General features: G+C 41.0%; 1 protein-coding gene across 5 annotated transcripts; it reads right to left on the bottom strand.

Moving 5' to 3' along the window:
- Positions 1-12,580: 12,580 nt before the first annotated feature.
- Positions 12,581-20,830, bottom strand: LOC110989833 (uncharacterized). Of its 5 annotated transcripts, none has more exons than XR_015426677.1 (7): positions 20,345-20,830; positions 18,852-19,169; positions 18,276-18,446; positions 17,501-17,677; positions 16,808-16,910; positions 14,755-15,616; positions 14,420-14,519 (listed from the first exon to the last, which is right to left on the bottom strand). XR_015426677.1 is itself a non-coding variant. In XM_022254490.2 (6 exons), the coding sequence occupies exons 1-6, from the start codon at positions 20,409-20,411 to the stop codon at positions 14,401-14,403; spliced, it is 759 nt and encodes a 252-aa protein (XP_022110182.1). In that variant the 5' UTR covers positions 20,412-20,762; the 3' UTR covers positions 12,581-14,400. The 5 variants fall into 5 exon arrangements, 2 of the variants coding, with proteins under 2 accessions (XP_022110182.1, XP_086998304.1); XR_015426676.1 differs by having other exon boundaries at positions 16,808-16,906; positions 17,166-17,677; positions 20,345-20,827; XR_015426678.1 differs by having other exon boundaries at positions 14,462-14,519; positions 14,755-14,804; positions 15,583-15,616; positions 16,808-17,677; positions 20,345-20,827.
- Between the last annotated feature and the right edge of the window lie 305 nt (positions 20,831-21,135).

Below are 21,135 nucleotides of genomic sequence, written 5' to 3' on the forward strand. Positions count from 1 at the left end.
CTTGGAACAAGATGATGTCCATGGTCAGTTATAATTTGATTTAAAAAAAGAACAATGGTCACTTCAAAAGCAATGGCTTAAAATAAGATGGATCTGTAGGGAAAACTAAACAAAAACCTAAGTCCCCCATAGCCTTTTAAGAAACAAGCAACACTACGGTTATTTCATCATCGGCCTCCGTGTAATTACATGATTGGCCAGTTTTTGCGTTATTACATTATCAGCCGATTTTTTTTACATTATGGGTCGCTTGGATCATTATATTATCGGTTGGTATTACATTATTGGCTGACTTTTACCTTATTGGCCGTAATAACTCATAGTATGGTCCGAACAACTCTACTACTACTCAGCAACTACGCAACTGAGGTCCACGCGCAAGTTTAATCACACGATACAATACTGGACAACGTGTAAGCCAATCGCATCTCATCTCTACACAGGTCGTCTGCATGCACTCAACCAAGTGACACGATTGCTTATTTAAATGTGACTAGTCTTCTTACCGGTCTACGTCGCACTCTTGCTACATTGGCCGCATACATAAATACTAGCAATTACTTCTTGGAGGCTTTTGCTTACGTTTTTATCCATAAAAGTAAAGCTAACGAATGCTTCTTCTTTTTTGCACGAGCAACAGCAATTGCAGGCAAACGCTATCCAGATGAGCAATTGCTTAACGTTCACCATGTTTCTGCGTATTAGAGAGGACCGGGATCGGCCTAGGGTGTTGAAGTGGTTTGGACCAAAACTACACTCGGTTGTTGATCAATTTGCCAGCAGTTTGGTGATTACTCTGTTCAGCCATTTGGAAAGTGTGGGGGGTGCAAAGCTAATCTGAGGAACAGCTTTTGCATGTAGGCACAGCCCACTGCACATCTGGATGAACAGTGGGATGTTTAGAACAATTACCTGGCAAGATTAAGAAAAACTTTTTTTCGAGCAAAATAGAATGAACAGTCAAATCCCCGTTTCTATTTAACAAATACAAAGGCTATTTCAATGAGGGTGCATTCAGTCGTATAAAGTCAGGGTTCAATTTCCAAATAATGCACTAAGTTCAGTGTGCTGAAATTTATTTTTGCGCGGAACTGAATGCACTTCTGCAATCCTGCATTAATCTTAATTTTAAGTCAATCTATTTCGCAAAATATTCAGGCGATTTCGCACAAAGCGTTATTTAAGGTACACCCGCTCAAGAATTGGAATTCGTTTGTGTGGTCACAGAAGTTATATTGGAAAGAGTTCCACAAACAGACGCCACTTGACACCCTGTGCACAAAACCTACGAGACTGGTCTGAAAAATTTTAAGTGGTTTCAAAGTAAACGACTCAGTTTTTTCTTCTCTAAATTGATCTTTTCTGGACATGGTTTTCCTTCTTACGACATTCTGACGGTCACTGTTGGGAATAATTACTGGCGTCTGTATGTGGAAATCTTCCTATTATATTCTTAGAAGCATTTGTTGATTGGTTAAATGTGACCCACAGTCCCAAAACTAGGCTGAAGTGGGTATTTGTGATGTTGGACAATTCCTTGCTTTCTGCTTTTTTTACACTTGAAAGTTAACCATGTTAAATCAAAATTCTGTCTGCAGTAAGCTTCTTACGGGTAGTGATAGCTGTAAAACCCCCATGAAAATCTGAATGTGGAAGTTCCACTATTTTAGGGTTATGACGTTACCTACTTCAGCCTGGATTTGGGATGGTGGGTCACAAATGTTTGAATAATCATTACCGAAATATACCACTCATATTCTCTTTGGAAAAACACCGACAACTATACAAATACCAATTAAACACCGAGGCTGAGGGAACGTTCCTTCCTGTGCAACGTTTTTGCCACAGTCGCATCAAACAGCGGAATTGAAGCTCACACATACCTTCTTGCAAGGGTTGAAACGAGAGATTCCAAAAAATCATAAAGACCTTAAATAGTGTACAGTTTATAATGCTTAATGAGTAACATCACATTTGTCATCAAAGTGGAGTCATGATTGCCTTGTGTGTTGTAATCAAATTGAATGTATATTTTGCGAATTTGAATTACAGCGAATGAAATGAATACTCGATTCCGAAGGGTCACAGTAAAACACTCCTTTTGGGCGAATAAGAATGCACATTTGTTATAATTGGCAACGAATAATGTCAAACCGAAATCACAATCACTTATTGTTACCGCTTATATGAAATGTGAAAATGAAACCAGGTTTTCAGTCGCTACGCCAAATTAAATTTTTATTTTACAAAGTAAATTTCACATTTTCCGAAATTAGCCGGGAAAACCTATATCCATCAAATTTTGCATTAAACCAAAAATGATTCCACGTGATTGCAGAGACTGTGAACGCAGAGAGAGCAACAAATGGCAAAATGTGACCGACAGTAGGATTTCCTCCCAAGTTGCTGTCTGTGTTCGTGTGAGTTGGGCAGTATTACATATGTCGTTGTGCCCATTTTGTATCAGGACGATGGCCATAAAATTGGAATTCGCCAAGAAGCGTGTTACAATTCACCATGAACAGGAGGACCAACTGGCCTTGCAAATGGGTGTCGCTGTTAAAGTAAGCAATTACCAGTGGTTGCTGCTATACAAACGTGCTCATGTTGACTGAAACGTCAGTCCAGGAAAGTGGTATCATACAGTTTGGTGACAAACGAAACGACATAGAACAGCCTTGTGTGTCAGCCATTAGGCAAAACTGCATATTTATTTTGAACAAATGAGACTGAGGGTTTGATAGGGTTCAAAGAGATCCCGTAAAAATTTCTTCCGTCAGAGTTGTCAACGCTTGAATTCCAATAGGAAATAACTACTCGGGTCTCCAAGCTTCATCTGAATTTCGTTTTGTCAGTGCCACGAGGGTTCAGCCATCGTGTTTCTCATTCATCAGTCGGTATGGCTGAAAATAGGTTTAATCGTAGTGCATTACTGTGCATCCTAATGCGACCTACTTCTCTGGCTTCTCTCTTTACAATTGCAGATTCCAGCCAATCCTATCAGAAATACTACGTATTTTGTGTATGCCATTTTGGAAGCCATGTTGATTGTTCAAATGTGGTGACTTAATGCAATAAAAGGAAATTCACACCTGCAACGATTGACGCATGACAGTCGAAATAGAAAGAAAATAGTAAATGGAGACTTTTTGGTAGTATTCTAACAGAGGAGTAAAACGTGGTAAGCGTAAATAAACATTTTTAGGTGTTGTAGCAATGAAGCAATTCTTTTTGTTGCTGGTGTGTTAACACATTAAATAAGATGTTAGCAACGGATGACTTGTTCTAAAAACAGTATGTGTTTTTATGTGGCCGGGGCTGCATGGACCAAATATGCAGTTGATGAAATGCAGTAACTGAAATGAAACGTGGATTTGGTTTGGTTGTTGCAAGTGGTACAGCTGTTTTGCCATCCAGAAACTCGAAGGCAATTGACCACAGGATCCTGAGAGGAGTAAGTGGATCTTCCCAACCCCACCCCACTCCCCCGAAAAAAATGAAATAAGAGTGACAAGTAAATGAAAGGAAATGAAACAAAAGGGATTAATGCAGATGAAAACTTGAAAAAGTCTCAAAGTCGACCACCTTCCACTTATCAGCAGTTCGTAGCTAACGAGTGCTTTGCTCACCCAACCCCCTGGAAATTTCCCCTCCTCGAAATAAAAGCTCGCTTCCCCCTCCCTCCAGCATCTGAACGACGCCCATGCAACCAAACATTATGTTGGAGTGAAAGCTCAGCGTGCTACTGCCACTGTTCTTGGCTGGTATGTCTAAGACCGACTCAGGAGAATAGACACTAATCATTTCCCCCAGCTTTGGCTCAGGTCATTTAGGCGTGCCTCTTCTCCTAAGCTGGTCTTCAACAACCATCAAAGATGGGCCGAGCACATATTTAATTCTACTTACAAAATACAAATAAACTTGAAAAGTATAGCTTTTTCAATAGCGTGGGACATCCATGCGTATCATTTATGGTATCATAATTCCATGATAGGGGTGCAGCGCGGACCCTTGCTTCCACTTTAACTACCGAGGGACTGAAACACTATGTGTTATAAATACTCAGAATTTAATAATGAATCAAGACGTCATGATGACATCACACGCAATTATTATCTGGAGCTGGAGTTTCATATATCCTATGAATTTTTTAGATATTTTTTGTTTAGAACGTGAGCAAAACTCTGAAAAAAAATTTCAAACGTCCTGTACGTAGGCACTGGACGGGAAGTGCGCACGATATGAAATGAGAGCAAAGGTTACTGTTGATGGCGTATATAACAAAATTCAACAGTTCACACGTCATGTGCGACGTCTCTGGAGACTACGCATTGGACGGAAATTAGTTTAGTGCGTATAATACGAAAATAAGGGCAAAGGATACCATGCATTATGTAAAGTCCATGGGGGTGGCGTAAAAATCAAATTCATTGCACGATATTACGCTTTATAAATCCTTGTAATAGATGAATGGAAATACTTTATCTGCAAGAGTTTTGAAATGATTTGAATTAGGTAAGATCCGCACAGTATGAGTAGAAATGTATGTGATGGCGTACTTGTGAAAGGTGCCGACGGAGCTCTTCTATGTATTAACACAGCCGCGAATCGAGGTCAGATTGTAAATCGAGGACGTCCTCAGTTCGCAGTAACGTGAAATTTGAAGCCGCAATCAGCATTTATAAGGGTTAGCGAAATTTCAAGGCATTTGGAAGCCGTCCTCATTGGTGTGCGCATTAAACACACCGGGTGTTCAAAAACACCCGCTCGAAATGGACAGTTTCGGCGCATCCCTGGATGGAATAGCGCCCTCCGTAGCTCTCTTGCTACCTTGTCCGATCCGCATTGGTGAGCACAATAAACGTCGCCAAGTGCAGTGGACAGCATAACCCCAACAAATATAAAAGCCTCCAAACTGTCCAAAAGCATCATAGCGTCACCTTGCCATCACGCCTGTGGACTTCTATAGCCGTTCTGAGATGTAGGTGTCTTCTAGTGGAAAATATGCTGAGTAAAACAATTTAATTTGAAGTAGAATGTTGAACATGACCAGACCCTATCTCGGTACGGTTTACTACATCATTAAATACATGGCCCCAGTGCTGGCTATAGTACCATGCTATTAGTTAGAGCGTGGTTAAAGTGTGGCTGCTATCCATCCCCCCCCATGTTGTCGATAGGCTGATGTAGATCTTATGCCGCTGTTAGAGTGGACGTGCCAGTGGAATAGGTATACGTATGCAGTCCGAAAAGCTCAGATGTTGTGAAGGCCGTGCACGATATATATATATATTGTGGGCTTCAGGGAAGACAAACAGTTGTATTATGTCACTTGTGCTGAAGATTTGTTATTCAAGAGGTGTTATTCAAGACTTGTGCACTCATCTTGAAACGAAGTGCCTTAGAGTCCGGTCAAAAACACAAAACGGAACGTGCAGAAGAGCTTCTGCAGTTGTGTGAATTGAACTGGCGAGAACTTGTGTCTACACACGCACACAGAACGCTGTACCAAGGACGAATGCCGATGTAGTCCACCTGTCATCGTTCCTTCATAAAGCTTGCAACCGGGAACTTCAACTCCTCCAGGGTGCTCGGGGCAGACAAATCAGACCAGTCTGGCAGAAAGCGAACGAAGTCAGTCTGTGCAACCCCATCATGTTCAACCGAAGAAGGCGGGGAGGTTTCAAAGATGAAACTTGAAGATTTCCACAAGCACAGAACCGCCAAACTGAAGGGGGGTGCCTGTTGAGTGATTTAGAACGCCAGCTGTGCAAGATGTTCCGTGTTGTCGAAATAGTTGGCAAGAGAGGCAGAACTGTTCCTGTACTTCTAAGCAATGAGGCAGTAGCATGGTTGAATGCCCTTGTCGCTAAGAGACGTGAAGCTCGAATAGCCCAAGACAACAACTTCTTGTTTGCACGGTGTTGTTATGGCGGGAGAAGCCACGTACGAAGGAGTGACTGTCACATGGACAGGCTGTCTGCTGAGCTGTGGACAGGCTGTCTGCTGAGCTGTCGCCTACATTTCTAATTTCCTTTTCTTGCCTCTACATTAATAGGACAGCTTCCTGGTGTTGCTGCTGCATCACGAAGAAGGGAACCCTCTCTGCCATTGAGACGAGTGAAGCGCCGTCCCTGGACTACAGCAGAGACGACAGACGTCCAAGAAGGCGTGCGCACATTCTTCCAGTTGAGGAAAGTTCCTGGCAAGCTGGACATCGAAGCAGCTTGGACTGTGGCGCTGCAGACCCGTACTTGGAGAAACATCAAAGACTTTTGTCGTAACACAATGAAGTTGTAGCCAAGTTAAGCTATGATACGCCAGCCATTCTCTCGAGACATTATACCATATTGATGATGAACTCTATAGTAGTAGGCCAATAACGCAACTTAATTTTAGCAGCCCAAACAACCAAGGACTTGTGTGTGTTGTCCTTGGTGTTATAGGCTGCACTCACATGGATGAGAAGTCCTCCGTCTGACAGATTGGAAAGTACGCCCTCCATCTGCAGTGTCTACATGTATGGGTGTGGGTGTATGTGTGTATGTACAAATCATTGTAATACATGTACATGTTACAGACGTAGGCCTAAGTGAACACAGCTGGAAGAGGGCTGCGTAGACTTGTACCCGCGCAGACTAAGGAAGGCTTTCCATATGCGTGTCAACACTTGCACTAAGTGTTGCATACACGCGATGCACGCGTTTGTTTTGCTTATGAGGTCGAATTTCGTGTCTGTGAAAGTGAATGGCATGAACGCATCGTGTACACAGTGCAGCCGAAAAACGTACGTACGGAAAAGCGCCTAAATTAAATGAAGATTGGCAACTCACAGGCACTTCAGAGCCTAGAGGAAAAGTTCATGGTAACGCGGGGTGCGCAGGGCCGGCAGGCCACTCAGACGTGCGGGCATACAAGAGACAAGCGAATGGGTGAACGGTCATTAAATCTAGGTAGGAGCATACATAGTAGCCAGGCAACTGCTGCATCGGTCACTTTGCCACAGCTTATCGAATAATTAACTAAACCTTTCAGCCCGCCGCGTCCCCTTGCAGCCGCCGGTCAAAAGTTTTTTTTTTCCAGGGCGTTTGTAGGCAGGAAAGAGACAGTGCATCACTATCTATTTGGTCGCAATTTGAGCAGTTATATAGTATAAAGACAATCACTTACTAGGTAAGAAGGAACACCTTCAAATAAGCAAAGTAAGGGGTACTGGATGTACAACCTTGTATGTTCCAACAAGGTGGAACATTAAATAACTAATATAGACGATTAATTAATCAACGATAGCAAATATGAATGGACACTATTTGATGTTATTCAATGCATGAACTATAAGTTACTTTTTTCACAATCATCCTGGTTTGGAGAACGATAAAATAAGAGCACACCGACTGACTGCTTTCAAAAATTCTAGGCATTACAAGGCAAAAGTCTTATCAGATATTGTTCTGTAGGGAGGTCTTTCTTTCAGTTGTCTTTGTTTTCTGAAATTCAATGTTTAATCTGTGTACAAAAAAAATCTGTGGACGGTTTCTCAAACTTGAAATACCCCACCTTGTATAAAACGATATTTCTTTGTCATTTTGTCCGAATTTGCACCACATACACAGTTGTCAAATCATCTACTAAACGGGCAATTATTATTTTCTGAATTTCCAAAAGGCCTGATTGCATATGATGTACAATAACGTGATATTGAAATGGTCAGGTCTAATAACAATGTGAAAGAAAATAATATTTTCAAACATGTCAATATAGATTCAACATAAATTCATTGGAGGCTTTGTAATAATGTGTCATAGGATCGGGATTATGCCAAAACTGACTTCTTAGAGGAAACGTTGATCCAGTCGAAAAGACATCTTCCATAGTTTGGCCAATCTGATTTGGGGATTCAGAGCCTTACTTATTTATTTGCTATTATATTTTTCATGATCGGCTATCCTGATGAAAAGGGTGAAGGGCGGACTGACTACAGGGAAGTGGGTGTCCTTGAATAGATTAATTGACGCAGAATCTGCTTGGAAACCTATCACTAGTAATCTGATTTACAAATCGTACTGGTGTCTACGGCATTGTCTCAAATCTCTTTTTTTTTGGGGGGGGGGGGAAAATTTATTTTTTAGCTGAAATGATTTTTATTTATTTCCATCAGTAAAAGATCTTTTCATTCCCCGTAAATCAAATAGCACGTTTCTATGTGCTGCCGTTTTTCCATTCCTGAATGATAATAATAAACAAAGAGACTAAAGTCAAGAGTGGAAAAAAGTGCAAATAGTGAATGGGATTTTGAACTGACAAGACAAAGGCGAAAAAAGAAAATATTAACAATAGGAATGGTTTTTCCACACACTATACGTCCAGTGGGGGAAAGCTTGCTCCCGGTTGGAAAGGACAGTGAGTTTGCACTTACGTACATTTCACTAATCTTATGCAGAACATTTCTTAAAAAGCCCACACTCATAAAAATGATTTGTTTGCTAAATATTTGTCAATTTGTCTGTTAACCTTTAAAGATTTTTAAAGGAGCTGACAAGTACTCTTTCTTAAGTGGTAGCGTTTTTAGTATTTTGAAAAGAGAAGCAATGTGAGTCCGGGGGTGTTTATTTTCCTGGTGGCTACGTCTGTAAGGTGGTTTGCTATGAAGTCGATTTAGAGTCCACACACTCGCCACATCAAAGGCAAATGAGATCGAATCCTTACCCAACAATACGACAAACTCAAATGGGCATAAAACTTCTTAACTGAACGTCTGGCAACATTTGTGATAAAATGTCGTTCACGATTTGTGCGCCTGAGTCCAAATCCTCTTCTTTGCTGCTGAAAAAGGAGCCATGTATTTTCTACCTAAGATGTTAAGCCCGGCTGCATAACCTTGCATTCTGTTTGGCAACTTTCCTTCTCGGTTCAACTCTATATGACTGCAGATCTGAAACAGTCCTAGCAACATAGTTATATGCATGACGTACGCCATGTTAGAGACTTATTCAGTTTTGAGACGGCAACGCCCAACCAATCGTCTGGAATTTGACCCCGACGCGAATGGATTAAGTGCATGGGGAAAACTGAACAGAACTCCTGATCGAGTTCAAATGTAGGGGGAAGCAACAGTTGCTCGTTTTAAGTAAATAAACGGGAGGGCCATGTGTGTTGAATAGGTCACTCTATATAATGCTACATTCAATATGCAAGGTGTTACGTCATCAAAAGATAAAGTGTATTTCGCTGGTGACGCACAGTACAAACAGCATGTGCTGTCTTCTACCTGTACTGTTTGTGGCGTTGCTGCATTAGTCATAGACGTGTCTTTCTTCTATTCATTAATAACTGTGGTGTGCTGGTAACGTTGGATAGGGGTACATTTGTTCGAAAACTCTAGACCGAGGTTTTTGGTCGCCACAAACTGAAGAAAATACAAGTTTCGGCCTATGCCTATTTTTACTTCAACACCCTCGGTCTTGTCATAACACCTAGGATGTAAAATTAACACCAACTTAGCACTATAATTCTTGCAGTGAAGTAATGAACTCGTGCGCAGGCGTGTGACGGGAAATTTGCACGACAATATGTTTATCTCTGAATCGGCACAAGATCCCAAAACAGCTCCGAACTGATGCACGCGTATTTCGCGTACGGCTGTTCATAAAGAGAGTTGCGACATGAATGTCTTAATTGTTGGAACTAAATTGTAGATTATGACATACTGCACACATAATGAACAGCCAGTTGGGTTCAAAAGTCTGAAATTGGCACTACTCTCTTTCCATCAGGTTTCGCCTGGTGGCGATTCTGTCCAAGACAACATCAGGCCATATCTGTTTTTATTGCCGCGGAGACATAATAATCCAGATGGGTATATTTAGGCCCAACACATCTGGGTGGGGCTGATTGCCTACCCCCACATCCAACTCGGCATTATATATACCACTGTGGGTGTGTTTTGAAATTGGGTATGGATGTAAATAACTTGTAATAAATATAAAAACGAAGCTTGATCTCAATAGAACTTTGTGGTTTTGTTGTAACCACCATTGAAGCTCATGTGTATATGCATGCCAGCACATGTGCAAAGAGCATCGCAGTGGAAAAAGTTGTTTGGTTAGCCCGTCTCGGAAACTTGCTTGCAGCGAAAGAGCGGCAAGGTCAATTTTCAGAACATTGGTGCGCCCAAATGAACGCAAAGGATTACTCTTCAAAATTCCTAACATTTCAACTGAAGGCACAGTGCATGGAGGCAATATTGGTAAAAGAAAATGTCGAGGGGAGGCAGATTCCGCCCCGACTCTTTTAGGGTTAAATTACATTATTACCACAAGAAACTGGACGTCTTGGCATGGATGCGTTTTAGCAGCATTTGGATAATAATTTTAGAGGGTTTCCGAAGACAAAAAATGACGAAAGTGCAGCAGCTCAGAGAAAAATGACTGAGAAATTTGTGCCCCTGTACATTTTCAATCGGCCGCTCAAACTTATTGCGTCCACTTGCCATGTGCACATCAAGTGGAATTTACTAGCGAACTGGTCTAGTCTTTCACCTTCAATTCATTAAACACATTAGTAAATTCCATTTTCATGAATCTCTTTAGATGTTAATTCATGTCTTTGTGACCAGCTTTCTAGATTATCATAACAGTCTACTGTACGTTTTGCCCATGACTCACAGAATGAGATTACAGAGGGTTTAGAATGCTGCAACCGGACGTCCCTCTGACACACAACACACATAATACCAATATAACATCAAGTGCACAAAAGCAGCACGGGTTACTTGTTTTGTACTGGATTAATTTTAAAATCATTTCATTGACTAAATTGAGACATTCACATCTTCGCTCAAAGATACCTACAGGATCTTATGAGATCTTTTCTTAAGAGTCAGGACACCATCTCAGGTCAGCGAACAACTGCCCTGTTTCGGGATTGTCCCAGTAGGAAAATGTTAAATTCGGTGAACGGGCATTTTCCGTCTAAACTTCAAAGCTATGCAATGCTTTGCCATGCCACATACTTGATGAATGGAGATTGGCTTCTTTTAAATGTAAAATTAAAACCGTTCTTTTTAATGTAACATTTGCAAAATAATGCAGTGAATGTAGGCCTGGTTTACGTTTCTAGTGTCACTGGTTCCTATAGTTGGATGTTTTATTACTTAGGTAGGGTATGAAGCGTCTGTCCTTGGGAAAGAATGAGACGTCACAGACACCAGTAGGGTTAGGCTTAGGCGTTATTCTCCCTCTGTTGGCAGGCAAACATATTTCCATATACTGCAGTTTGGGAACTGAAACGGTGACACTTATTTCATACTGATATTTCTACTTTCATCTCTTAATCTCTCCTTAATTTAAGCTGATGGTGTAACGCGCTTCGATCATATGCGATACTGGCGCATGAATGTTAAATTATTATTGTCAATATCGATAGCGCTTTTAAATATCAAAAGAAAAAACACTGCAAGTCGGAGATGGGGGACTCGTCTCCCCCTGCTGGATACGTTAAGGTAGTTTGTCATCAATGCAATCAAAAGCCGCAACACTCGTCACTCCCGAGACGAATGGGACCGAAGTCCATGCCACCTTAAGTCAATGCAATGTGCATCAATCTCAACGTATACACGACAGGCAGCACATGCAATAAAATATGACACCACCGCAATGATTGGTTTCAGACACAATTTGCTTGGCTCATTCCTAATCGTCTTCTTTGGTGCTGAAGGAAACACAATGCATTTTGGATGTTAAGCCCGGCTAAACCCTCCCTGTATAATCGTCCGCTTCTGTAACTTACCTTTCTGGCTCAACCCTATACAACTACAGATTTGAAATACTCCTAGCAGTATTGTTACATGCATGATGTACGCCATTTTGGCATCTCTGTCTGTTTTAGAGGCGGTACCTAATCATCTGGAAATTGGACCTGACGCAATTGAGTTAAGAGGGACAAAAACCTGGACAGAACTCCTGATTAGAGTTCAAACTGACATTAAAATGTCACTACAGTTGCTCGTTTAATAAATAAATGCGAAAAATGTCATGTGGGGATTATAAGTCACTCTGCCGCAGTACACTGAATGTGCGAGGTATGACGTCAACACAAAAATGTGTTTTACTGGTGACACGCAATACAACGATTTGTGTTGCTTTTACTTGCACTGCCTGTGGCGTATTCGCACTAATCCTGAAGGATCCTCCCATGCATTAATGTGCTGTTAACGCTTCACAAGCTTTCATGGGGTTAGGACAACTTATTTTGTGAGAAAACCCTAGACGGAGGTGCGTTTTCAGTCTCCACAAACTGATAAAAAGACAAGATTGGGCCCCATAACTACGATACAAGTAATGTGTACGTGCACTCCTGCACGACGGGAACATGCACGAAAATGTTCATCTCTGCGTCGCCAGAAGTTCCACAAATGGCTTTGAACTGATTCATGTCTGTTTTGCCTAGAGGCAGTGACGTCCAATGTCAGATATTTGTTTCCGAAAAGGGGCACAGGAAAGGTGGGGGATGAATTTCACAGCCAAGGAAATTTCAAAAGTGAGAGGAGGATACTGACATCCATGTGACACCACAAAGGGGATGAGGTTCATGATACAGATGAAATTTCTGCAATATTTATTACATTACTACAAAATCGTACATTTACCGTAAAAGGTAATCTATTTATAGCTTCTTTGAATGATGCTCTCCTTTTTTCATAATTGTATTCTCACCACTAAAAAGCAGGGGATAATTCAACTGCCCACTCCTAGGTCAAAAATTGTGAGGGAATATACATGTATATCCCTATCCCACTGGAATTTACACCCAGTAAGGCATTCAAGACAGTGTCGGGCCCTACCTGTCTTTTTCAGTGTTGATAGATTAATTGTGGTGAGTGCAATGTAATATTCATCTAACTCCTCCATTGTTACGAATTGTGTGTCATATGTCAAAAGTGTGGATAAAAAGTTTAACACCTTGACGATGCAGGACGAAAAAGGTGGTTGTGAGTACCCATATATACAATATCAAATCAAAACTCTCCTTGCATTAAAAAAAAACCTGATACTTCATATACAGTTTCATTATTAGCTTCTCATTGAAACTGTAATGGGCCCAAGAGCGATTGCTGCCTTAGCGTATTAGCTCATTGGGTGGTGTGAATTCAAACGATTAAATGCTATGAAATTCCAGCAAACAAAACGAGCATGTAACAAAAAAACAAAACAATTGTAAAAACATTTACAATTAGCCGATCTTTGAATTTATATGAATAAAATGTTTCCTTCCTTACTCAGCTACTCAGCATCTGCTTGTACAAAGGGCAGCAAAATGCTGAATACTCGTGGCTGACTATGCAGCCGAATGGTCTTTAACAATAGGGGTACTACTGTCTGTACGTACAGGCACACAGAGCAGATAGGAGTTGATGAGCTGTGGTATGCATGTTGGCGGTACATATAATTGCAATCCACAAAAACCATTTACAGAAAAGTTCTCTGCAACTGCAGAATGCAAGTAAAGTGAACTATTTAATTTGGTAAAGCAGTATCACGCGTTGCTGAAGTTACAGTTGCCTGGAAGGAATGTGCACTTCATGAGCAGATGGCAAAAAAATAAGTATCAGCACGCGACTGGAACCTCCTTAGCAAATAAGGAACTAATGAAAAAGCTCATAAGGAAAAAGGAAGTAAAAGTGAAATTGGGTGTTTCCAAAACATGGAACAAACCCATCAAGCTAAAAGTGTGTGAAAAATGGTAGCAGATGCTCCAGTTATGAAGAATGTACTCCTTTTTAAAATACAAGCCGAAGCAAATGCTTATCGTCTAGCTAAAGCTAAAGAGAAAAAAGTTACCAGGAAATACTCTTTCTTTAAGTAAGTGTATTCCAGTAAAAAGCATTTGGTTTTATATTTGTCACACAGCTACGAGAAAAAGCCTAAATATTGGATGTTAAGTAAATGCTTTTTTTAGGCGGCCCAATACGTTTGAAAGACAAAGGGACTAAAAAGTGGTTTTACATACAAGGAACACTGAAATGCATTTTATGCATGTCACGAGGTATCTTCACACATTAAACAGGAATTCGCATTCAACAGAAGGAGTTACAAAGGGACAATTCTACAATTATTGTGAGCTTTACAAGTAAATGACGAGGTTTTTTCCCTCTCTGTCGCTCTGTAAGTTACGAAAATACAAGGTGCAAAACAATTTTCGAATGTCTTTTGAAGACAGTCAACCTCGAAAGAAACATGTATGGGAAAATAAAATGTAATGAAATATAGAAATGAGACCAGAATGTCAAAGGCACTTTTAAAACCAATCTGTGTAATTTCTTGGCAATAACACAACTAACACGTATTCTTCACACTTCCCCTTCCTTGACCCACACCGTTTGTTAACAATGAACTATGCCCTCTAAATGCAATGTTCTGCCTCTCGTCTATCTTCCCAACATAGGCCAGCCGTATTGCACGCCCTTTGCGGGTCATACTTTGGAGGGAATTCATCATTTTCGTTCGTGTCAGAGTCCATTTCTAGAAATGAGAGAATACCCAGAAGCAACCATTATTAAGCTATAGTCACGTACAAAATTTACACTTTTTTGGAAAAGAACATTAAAGGTTAATGGTGCCCGTTAAAAGGGGTCTTTTTGTATGCTGGTATTTGTATACCCTAAATATATTGTTATTGACATACATACATGTTATAGTTTTGCACAAAAGAGGGCAGAATTGATTTGGGGGGTTTCAGCAAATCAAACCTACTTACCTAATACTTCGTCGTAAGACGGAGGAGCATCGTAATCGAAAACATCATCCCTGATATTATAGAGATGGAGGAAATACGAAAAAGCCACTTATAAGGCATCATAATACCCTGCGCAGAGCGCCCTCCGTCAGCTACTGATCTGATGCATGAATTCAACAGTCTTAATATGAGGGGTTGTACAGATACCTTACTTGTCGATTTCCAAAGAACGGTTCTTTTCATTGTGACCAGGGCCCAATTTGATTGACCTGCTTAACAGTAAGCAGAAAAGTCATGCAACTTGAGCAGACATATTTGCAAACCTTACGCACTTTTTAATGGCGATGCTTGGCATGGTTGTGCTAACAGTTGCGCACATACAGATTTCTATTGTTACACCACTACAAATCTTTCCTCCGAGGTGAGCATGCCTACATTTGGCTGTGTTAACTGCTTACAGTCCTCTGTGAAATACGCAGAGCCTTTGTAAGCGTGAAATTGCGTGCTAAGAAGCGCCGTTCATCGGGCCCATGCCTAATTTCATCGCGCTATTTTAACACCAAAAAGTTGTGCTTACTTTAACAGAAATGTCTCTAACCTTACGCGCTGTTTCACGGTGGTGCTTGGTAATGTGCTTGCGGTTGTGTGCATTGAGATTTCCATTGTTTTGTCACTGCCTCAAGGTAATTGGCACTCCAAGATTAGCGTGCCTTTTTCACTGATAACTGCTTGCGATCTTCCTGAAATACACGGAGTCCCTGTTAGCGTAAGATCATGTGTTTGACAGCGTCACGGTTGTGGCCCAGGTTGTGGTGAGGTTGGTGGTGGTAAAAATGACGTTCAACTCACCAGTTCGGCTCTGTCGATGTTGGCGTTGATTCTCCTGTGTATTGAAAGAGATTTATTACTATGTAAGGGATCATTTACAAGTGAATAAAATTTAAAAACAGAATACAGAGATAATGGTGGATAGTACATAAAGAGAGGGTGACTATTCAGAATGCAATCCCTCAAAAAATGCCTATCCATAGTCTGCATTTTGAGGCAGCTACGTTTGTCTCTTGTCAATCCCCGCTGCACAAAACTGACTTCCTAAAAAAGAGAGGTAGCTAACGATTAGGTAAGAATTGCCATTCCATCAACAATTAAGTGGAACTGAATAACACTGGGGCTTTTCTAAATTAAATGACACAACTTCTTATATCTGGCACGTTTGAGTGATGAAATTCGTACAACAAATGGGCCAGAAATGGTTTCATCGAATTTCCCCAAAAAACACCATGTTTCAATAGGGATAAGAATATCCAGCGTTGTCTTTCATTTTCAAAGAAGGGGATATTTTATTACAATTTTTCTCAATCGCTTTGGCACTGGTGGTATCTACAACTAAATTGATAATAAAATTAGAATTGAAATCGCATCATTCACAACTTTGCGTGCTTTGTGTGGAACTTAAAGTATTCTGTTGTATTTGCGCAACTTTCAGTACACTAGAAAATTGTTACATTTCATTAAACGTTAGCAATGTAACTGTCTCATTTTCAAATGAATGCAGTTTACTTTCAACTAAAGGCGTATTGTGTTCAAATTCGATAAAGCATCGGTCTACTGAAATCATTCGCATAACAGGTGCATTAATGAAAAGGACCAATTGAAATCGTTCACGTGTAAAATGGAACAAGAACGACATGACCGAGCTGGAGCTGCAAAAGTCCAAGGGAGAGGTAATCAACGAAGAGCGAGAGGAACACGACGGGCACCCACTTTGTCCAACAAGATATTTAGCGACTCTCACAGATAAGATTACCAATCAGAAACTGGAGAATGGGTGCAATCCCATGTCTTCAAGTCTACTGTAATGCACTGTACTGTAGTCATACGGGTATTTCAAAACGAAAATAGGTAAGCAGGAGAGACACTAAATATATGTATAGTATTACTTTGTCAGTACAATTCATATAAATTGCGATGTCGAGAAATTTGCTCACAGCGAAATTACTCAAATAAGGCTGAAAGTCCAGTTCTTTGTATTCTGTTTTTGCATATTTGGTGTTTCATTCATTTGTATATTTACAGATCGAGGAGAGGACTACATTCTGGCAACAGAAGACGCCTCTTCACCCGAACGACAGGAGAATGCAACGGTGAACATGGTTCTTGAAAACAACACCATCTGTCTGAGAAAAAATCCAGACAAGGGTAGTTGAGGACAATGATGTATTTGCAAATACACCAAGAGTTAGTTTGAGTACCATCGATCAAATCCTGAAGAGAAGGCGAAACAGCAGCAAAGTGAAGGCGCTACCAATACGGTCAAGTAAGTCAATTATCGAAAAACACAGATAACTGTATACAACCTGAACAATCTCGTCCAAGCCACTACATAAGTTGACATTTTGGATACACGAGCGGAAAGAGTCGAATACACCTACGTGGATGAAGCTGGTTTCAACCTGACCAAAAGACGACGGCGAGGCCGAAATGTCATCGGACAGCAAGCCACCGTGAACCTGGTGGGTGTGGGAGAAACATGACCAAGTGTGCGGCAATTTCAAGAAATGGCGTCATCGCTCACAGGGCTGAACAAGGTCTGTGCAACGTGCAAAGAATGATCGCATTCTTGGACGGCTTGCATGAAGCTCTCGTACCACTTGAAGGGAGAGGTCTTGACGATAAAGGGCTGGCAACATTCGCCATCGTGTGACAATGTCAGATTCAACCATGCGGGTCTTGTGCGTGAATGGTTTGAAGCACATGCCTGATTTACCAAGATCTTCCTGCCACCGTATTCTCCCCTCCTCAACTCAATCGAGGAGTTTTTCTCTGCCTGGCGCTGGCGGGACTACGATCGTGATCCATAGGAGAGAATCACTCTTCTTCAAGATATGGAAGAAGCCGTCGATGAAGAGGTGTGTCCGTCCCGGATCCGCCACGCTGCAGGTGCCTAGCATGCAAGAAAAGACGTTTGCTGCGACGTCAATGAGCACATGTGGCCTGACAGTGACAGAAGTGATCGCCTACGTCTTCCATAAAGCATTATGCAAACTAATTTTTCATTTTCGAAAGCGATTGCCTCAATAATGAAGCTCTTTGTTGGCACTGATTGACCAGCTTGTGGTTTTTATTGTTGGAGTGACGTTGAAGCAGATATTAAATTAAAGAGAGGTCATATAATTTTGAAACTTGTTTTTTGTCATAATTTCTTCTGTTTCTCAGTGTCTATCAATGGGCGTTCTTATCTGTTTGATGAATAGGCCATAAGGTAGCGGTAACTGTGTTAAAGCGATTGAGAAAAACTTTATTATCCCTCCTCATAATTGGGCTCAGAATCAAAATCATTTACTCCTGTACATGGAGAGGTAGGTAGGGATGAAGTGACTTGTCTGAGGTAGGGTTCGAACCTTGGGCCCTATTATCAGAAGCTACAAACCCTCACAACCAAGCCACGTGTCCCCTTCACTACCACTTAGTTGTTTAAACTCCTTGAAAGTTCTGACTGGAGTCAACCTTAGCCTGCATGAGCAACCTGATAGATACACCACCTTGGACGGAGAGCTTGGCACAAGCAAGACATTGCCAGCAGCTGCACACAATCACCATCGTCAGCAATAGAGCACCGCTAATGATGCCCAGCACGACTGGCGTGTTGTTGCTCCTAGCCAGGTCATTAGGGTCTGCTGTGTAAACGGCGGGCGCCCTAGAGTAGATTGCGTCTAGCGAAGAAAATAACGTTGGCAATTTTTCGAATACTTCGCAGTCCTCCCCTAACCAAATTAAAAATTTCCTCATCATGAGAGCCCAATTTTCTTATCACTCCATGATTTCTTACACATTAAAACTCCAAAATCTTAAGCCCAGGGTAATTGTTATCACGTCCCGATGACTCTAAATAAATTTTAGGTCTTAATCTAAAATAAATGAGGCTCACGTATTTCCATCGGTCTTTGATGTGAATTTTTTTAGCATATGAAAATCAAAGTTACACTGTGCTTTTTACTGTTCCCCTCTAAAAAAGAAATCATCGAATGAATATGACACGACTATTTACAACTACTGTATTTCATAGCAAAGATCAAGTTAATTTCAAAATATGTATTCTGTATCCTCGAAAATGTTACCTGTTTCAAGCAAGTGGATTTCGTGAAAGTCATGTGTCTCCATGTTGTTGGTAGCTGAACATCGGTAAACCCCCAACCAGCTGCCAGACTGATAAATGCTCATGCGGCTCTTGATCACGTAGCCTTCAACCCTGTCCCCAGAAACAGTGTTTTCCAAGTTAATCCCGCCAGCATTCAAATCATTTGTAATTTCTATGCCATTTGGATTGTACCATGTCACGGTAGGGGGAGGATTGCCCTTGGCCAGACACTCAAAGGTTGCGTAGCCGTTGGTTAAGCCAATCCATGTCCGGTCTTTGTTGATAATTTTTGCTCCATCTGTGAATTATTAAAAAACAAAAGAAAAAGGGACGTCTTCGATGAACTACAAAGAGCATACTGTTTGTCACTCCATTAATATTGTTGCTGAAGTCCGTATTCATGTTTTAACTAACTAATTAATCATTGAACAGTGAAATGTCACTCCATGATACAAGATTACTGGCATATACATTAACGAGAAGACTTACATATGATGACAAAATAACCTCTGTTTTGGGGTGTGCGCTTTCCTGTGGCGCTCATCAGAGTGCCCCACGTGTTCCACATGGAAATACGCAAAATTTGACATCATCGGTATTGTCAGTTTTGGGTATAGTTAATCATTCTGTCTGTTTGTTGTTAGAAATCCGTTTGTGATTTTGAGAATTTACTTGTGAATGACGTCGATTCGGAACGAGTTTATTCACGGCACGTGCTAAAACCTTTCAAGTCTATAGATCTCTATTCGAAAAAATATCCATTTCCCCTATACTAGTCGCAGGTGTGACAACCGCCGCATTCACAAACATCAGTCGCTTTTGTTCCGATGTCAGGGTTGAGTGTGACACAGGTGTCCAGAATAGGTTACAAGTATGCATATTTATCTCCTGTAGAATTGCCAGGATGAGCTTTCAGTAGGCCTGTCGTATGCAATGGGCCTACTAAACATTGTATGTTTTAATTACATGAAGGAAATTTGTAAGCCTGGCTTTCAAAAAATGCTCTGAAATTTATATCAAACAATGAAATGAACGTGCCTGTTACGTTAAAATCGCACCTGCATTGCAATTGGGATCGCAATTATCTGCAATAAGCAGGTTTCAAGAGCAGAGTCAAAACAATTCTTCTGATGATCACTATTTAATCACATGCTGTTTCCAAATTTTCGTCATTGTATGTCGAAAGGAAGACCGTTATTTTCTAGCTACTCTGCCGATACTCCTTTGTAGATCCGAACTTCATCTGCAATAGTTCGGGACACACAAACAATCTATTCCAACAGTTCTGTCGCAGAGGTGCTTCATCTTCATACATTTTTGGAAGCAAGTCTACGGTAAATCTTGTTTCGGTCTATATTTTATAGACCTCTAAAAAATCTGTCCTGTTTCCACTCGTTTAATAGATTTGTCACTTCAGCTGGTAACGTGTCTTAACTGTGACCAGTGTCTTAAGTTAGTATTCGCAGGCCTTACCTTTGACGGCTTGCATAGAAGGTTGTAGTAGTGCACACACAAATACGACGGAATGAAAGCGCGCCATGTCGATGCCGTGTGTTTGCTCTTTTATCCGGGGAGCGCCGCTTTTCAAAAGCTGAAGTTTGGACCCTTGTCTGGTTCGCAAACACACATCTGTATATGCTGCCACGTCGATGCACTTTTGTTATCCAAACATTTGGCTTTACGGCCGCTGGCTTCCATTGGAAAACATTGTGTGAAGTACTGATGATGTTAAAATTGACCTTTGTGTGCTATTATTCTTATTACGCTCTCACGTTTTCACAGTACAACTTTGGTTTTATATAAAAGTGTTCACCCAAACTGCTACGGGGTTCCCCACTTGTTTGTAAATATTCAAACAGGCGTACACCAGTCACAGTGTGACTTTCATGGACTATGGGCTTTCCTTGGTAGAACATAGTCCCTGAAGATCGTACAAGAATTCTGTGTAGAATTAATCAGGATTTGGATGATGGTAAGGTAGAATCACCATGAGATCTGGCACGCAATTGTGTGTACTTTAATGCGAAATTAGCTATGAAATTCAATGATATGGATTTAGTTATGTGCCCTGAGATGGACCAAGAGACGGCAATGCCGGCTTCCTTTGGGGAATTGCACTTCGTTGGTTCACGAACAACTATGAAAGCACGCGTTGCGGTCGTATTGCTACGAACAAAATAAACACCTCCCATCTTTTCAACAGAAGAGGGGGTGCTCCTGCTCGAGGCGTATAGCCCTACACAACATTTTTAATAGCTTCAGGA

The sequence above is a fragment of the Acanthaster planci genome, linkage group LG10 (assembly GCF_054643075.1).
Source record: "Acanthaster planci isolate LZ-2023a linkage group LG10, COTS_SCS, whole genome shotgun sequence".
Lineage (NCBI taxonomy): Eukaryota > Metazoa > Echinodermata > Asteroidea > Valvatida > Acanthasteridae > Acanthaster > Acanthaster planci.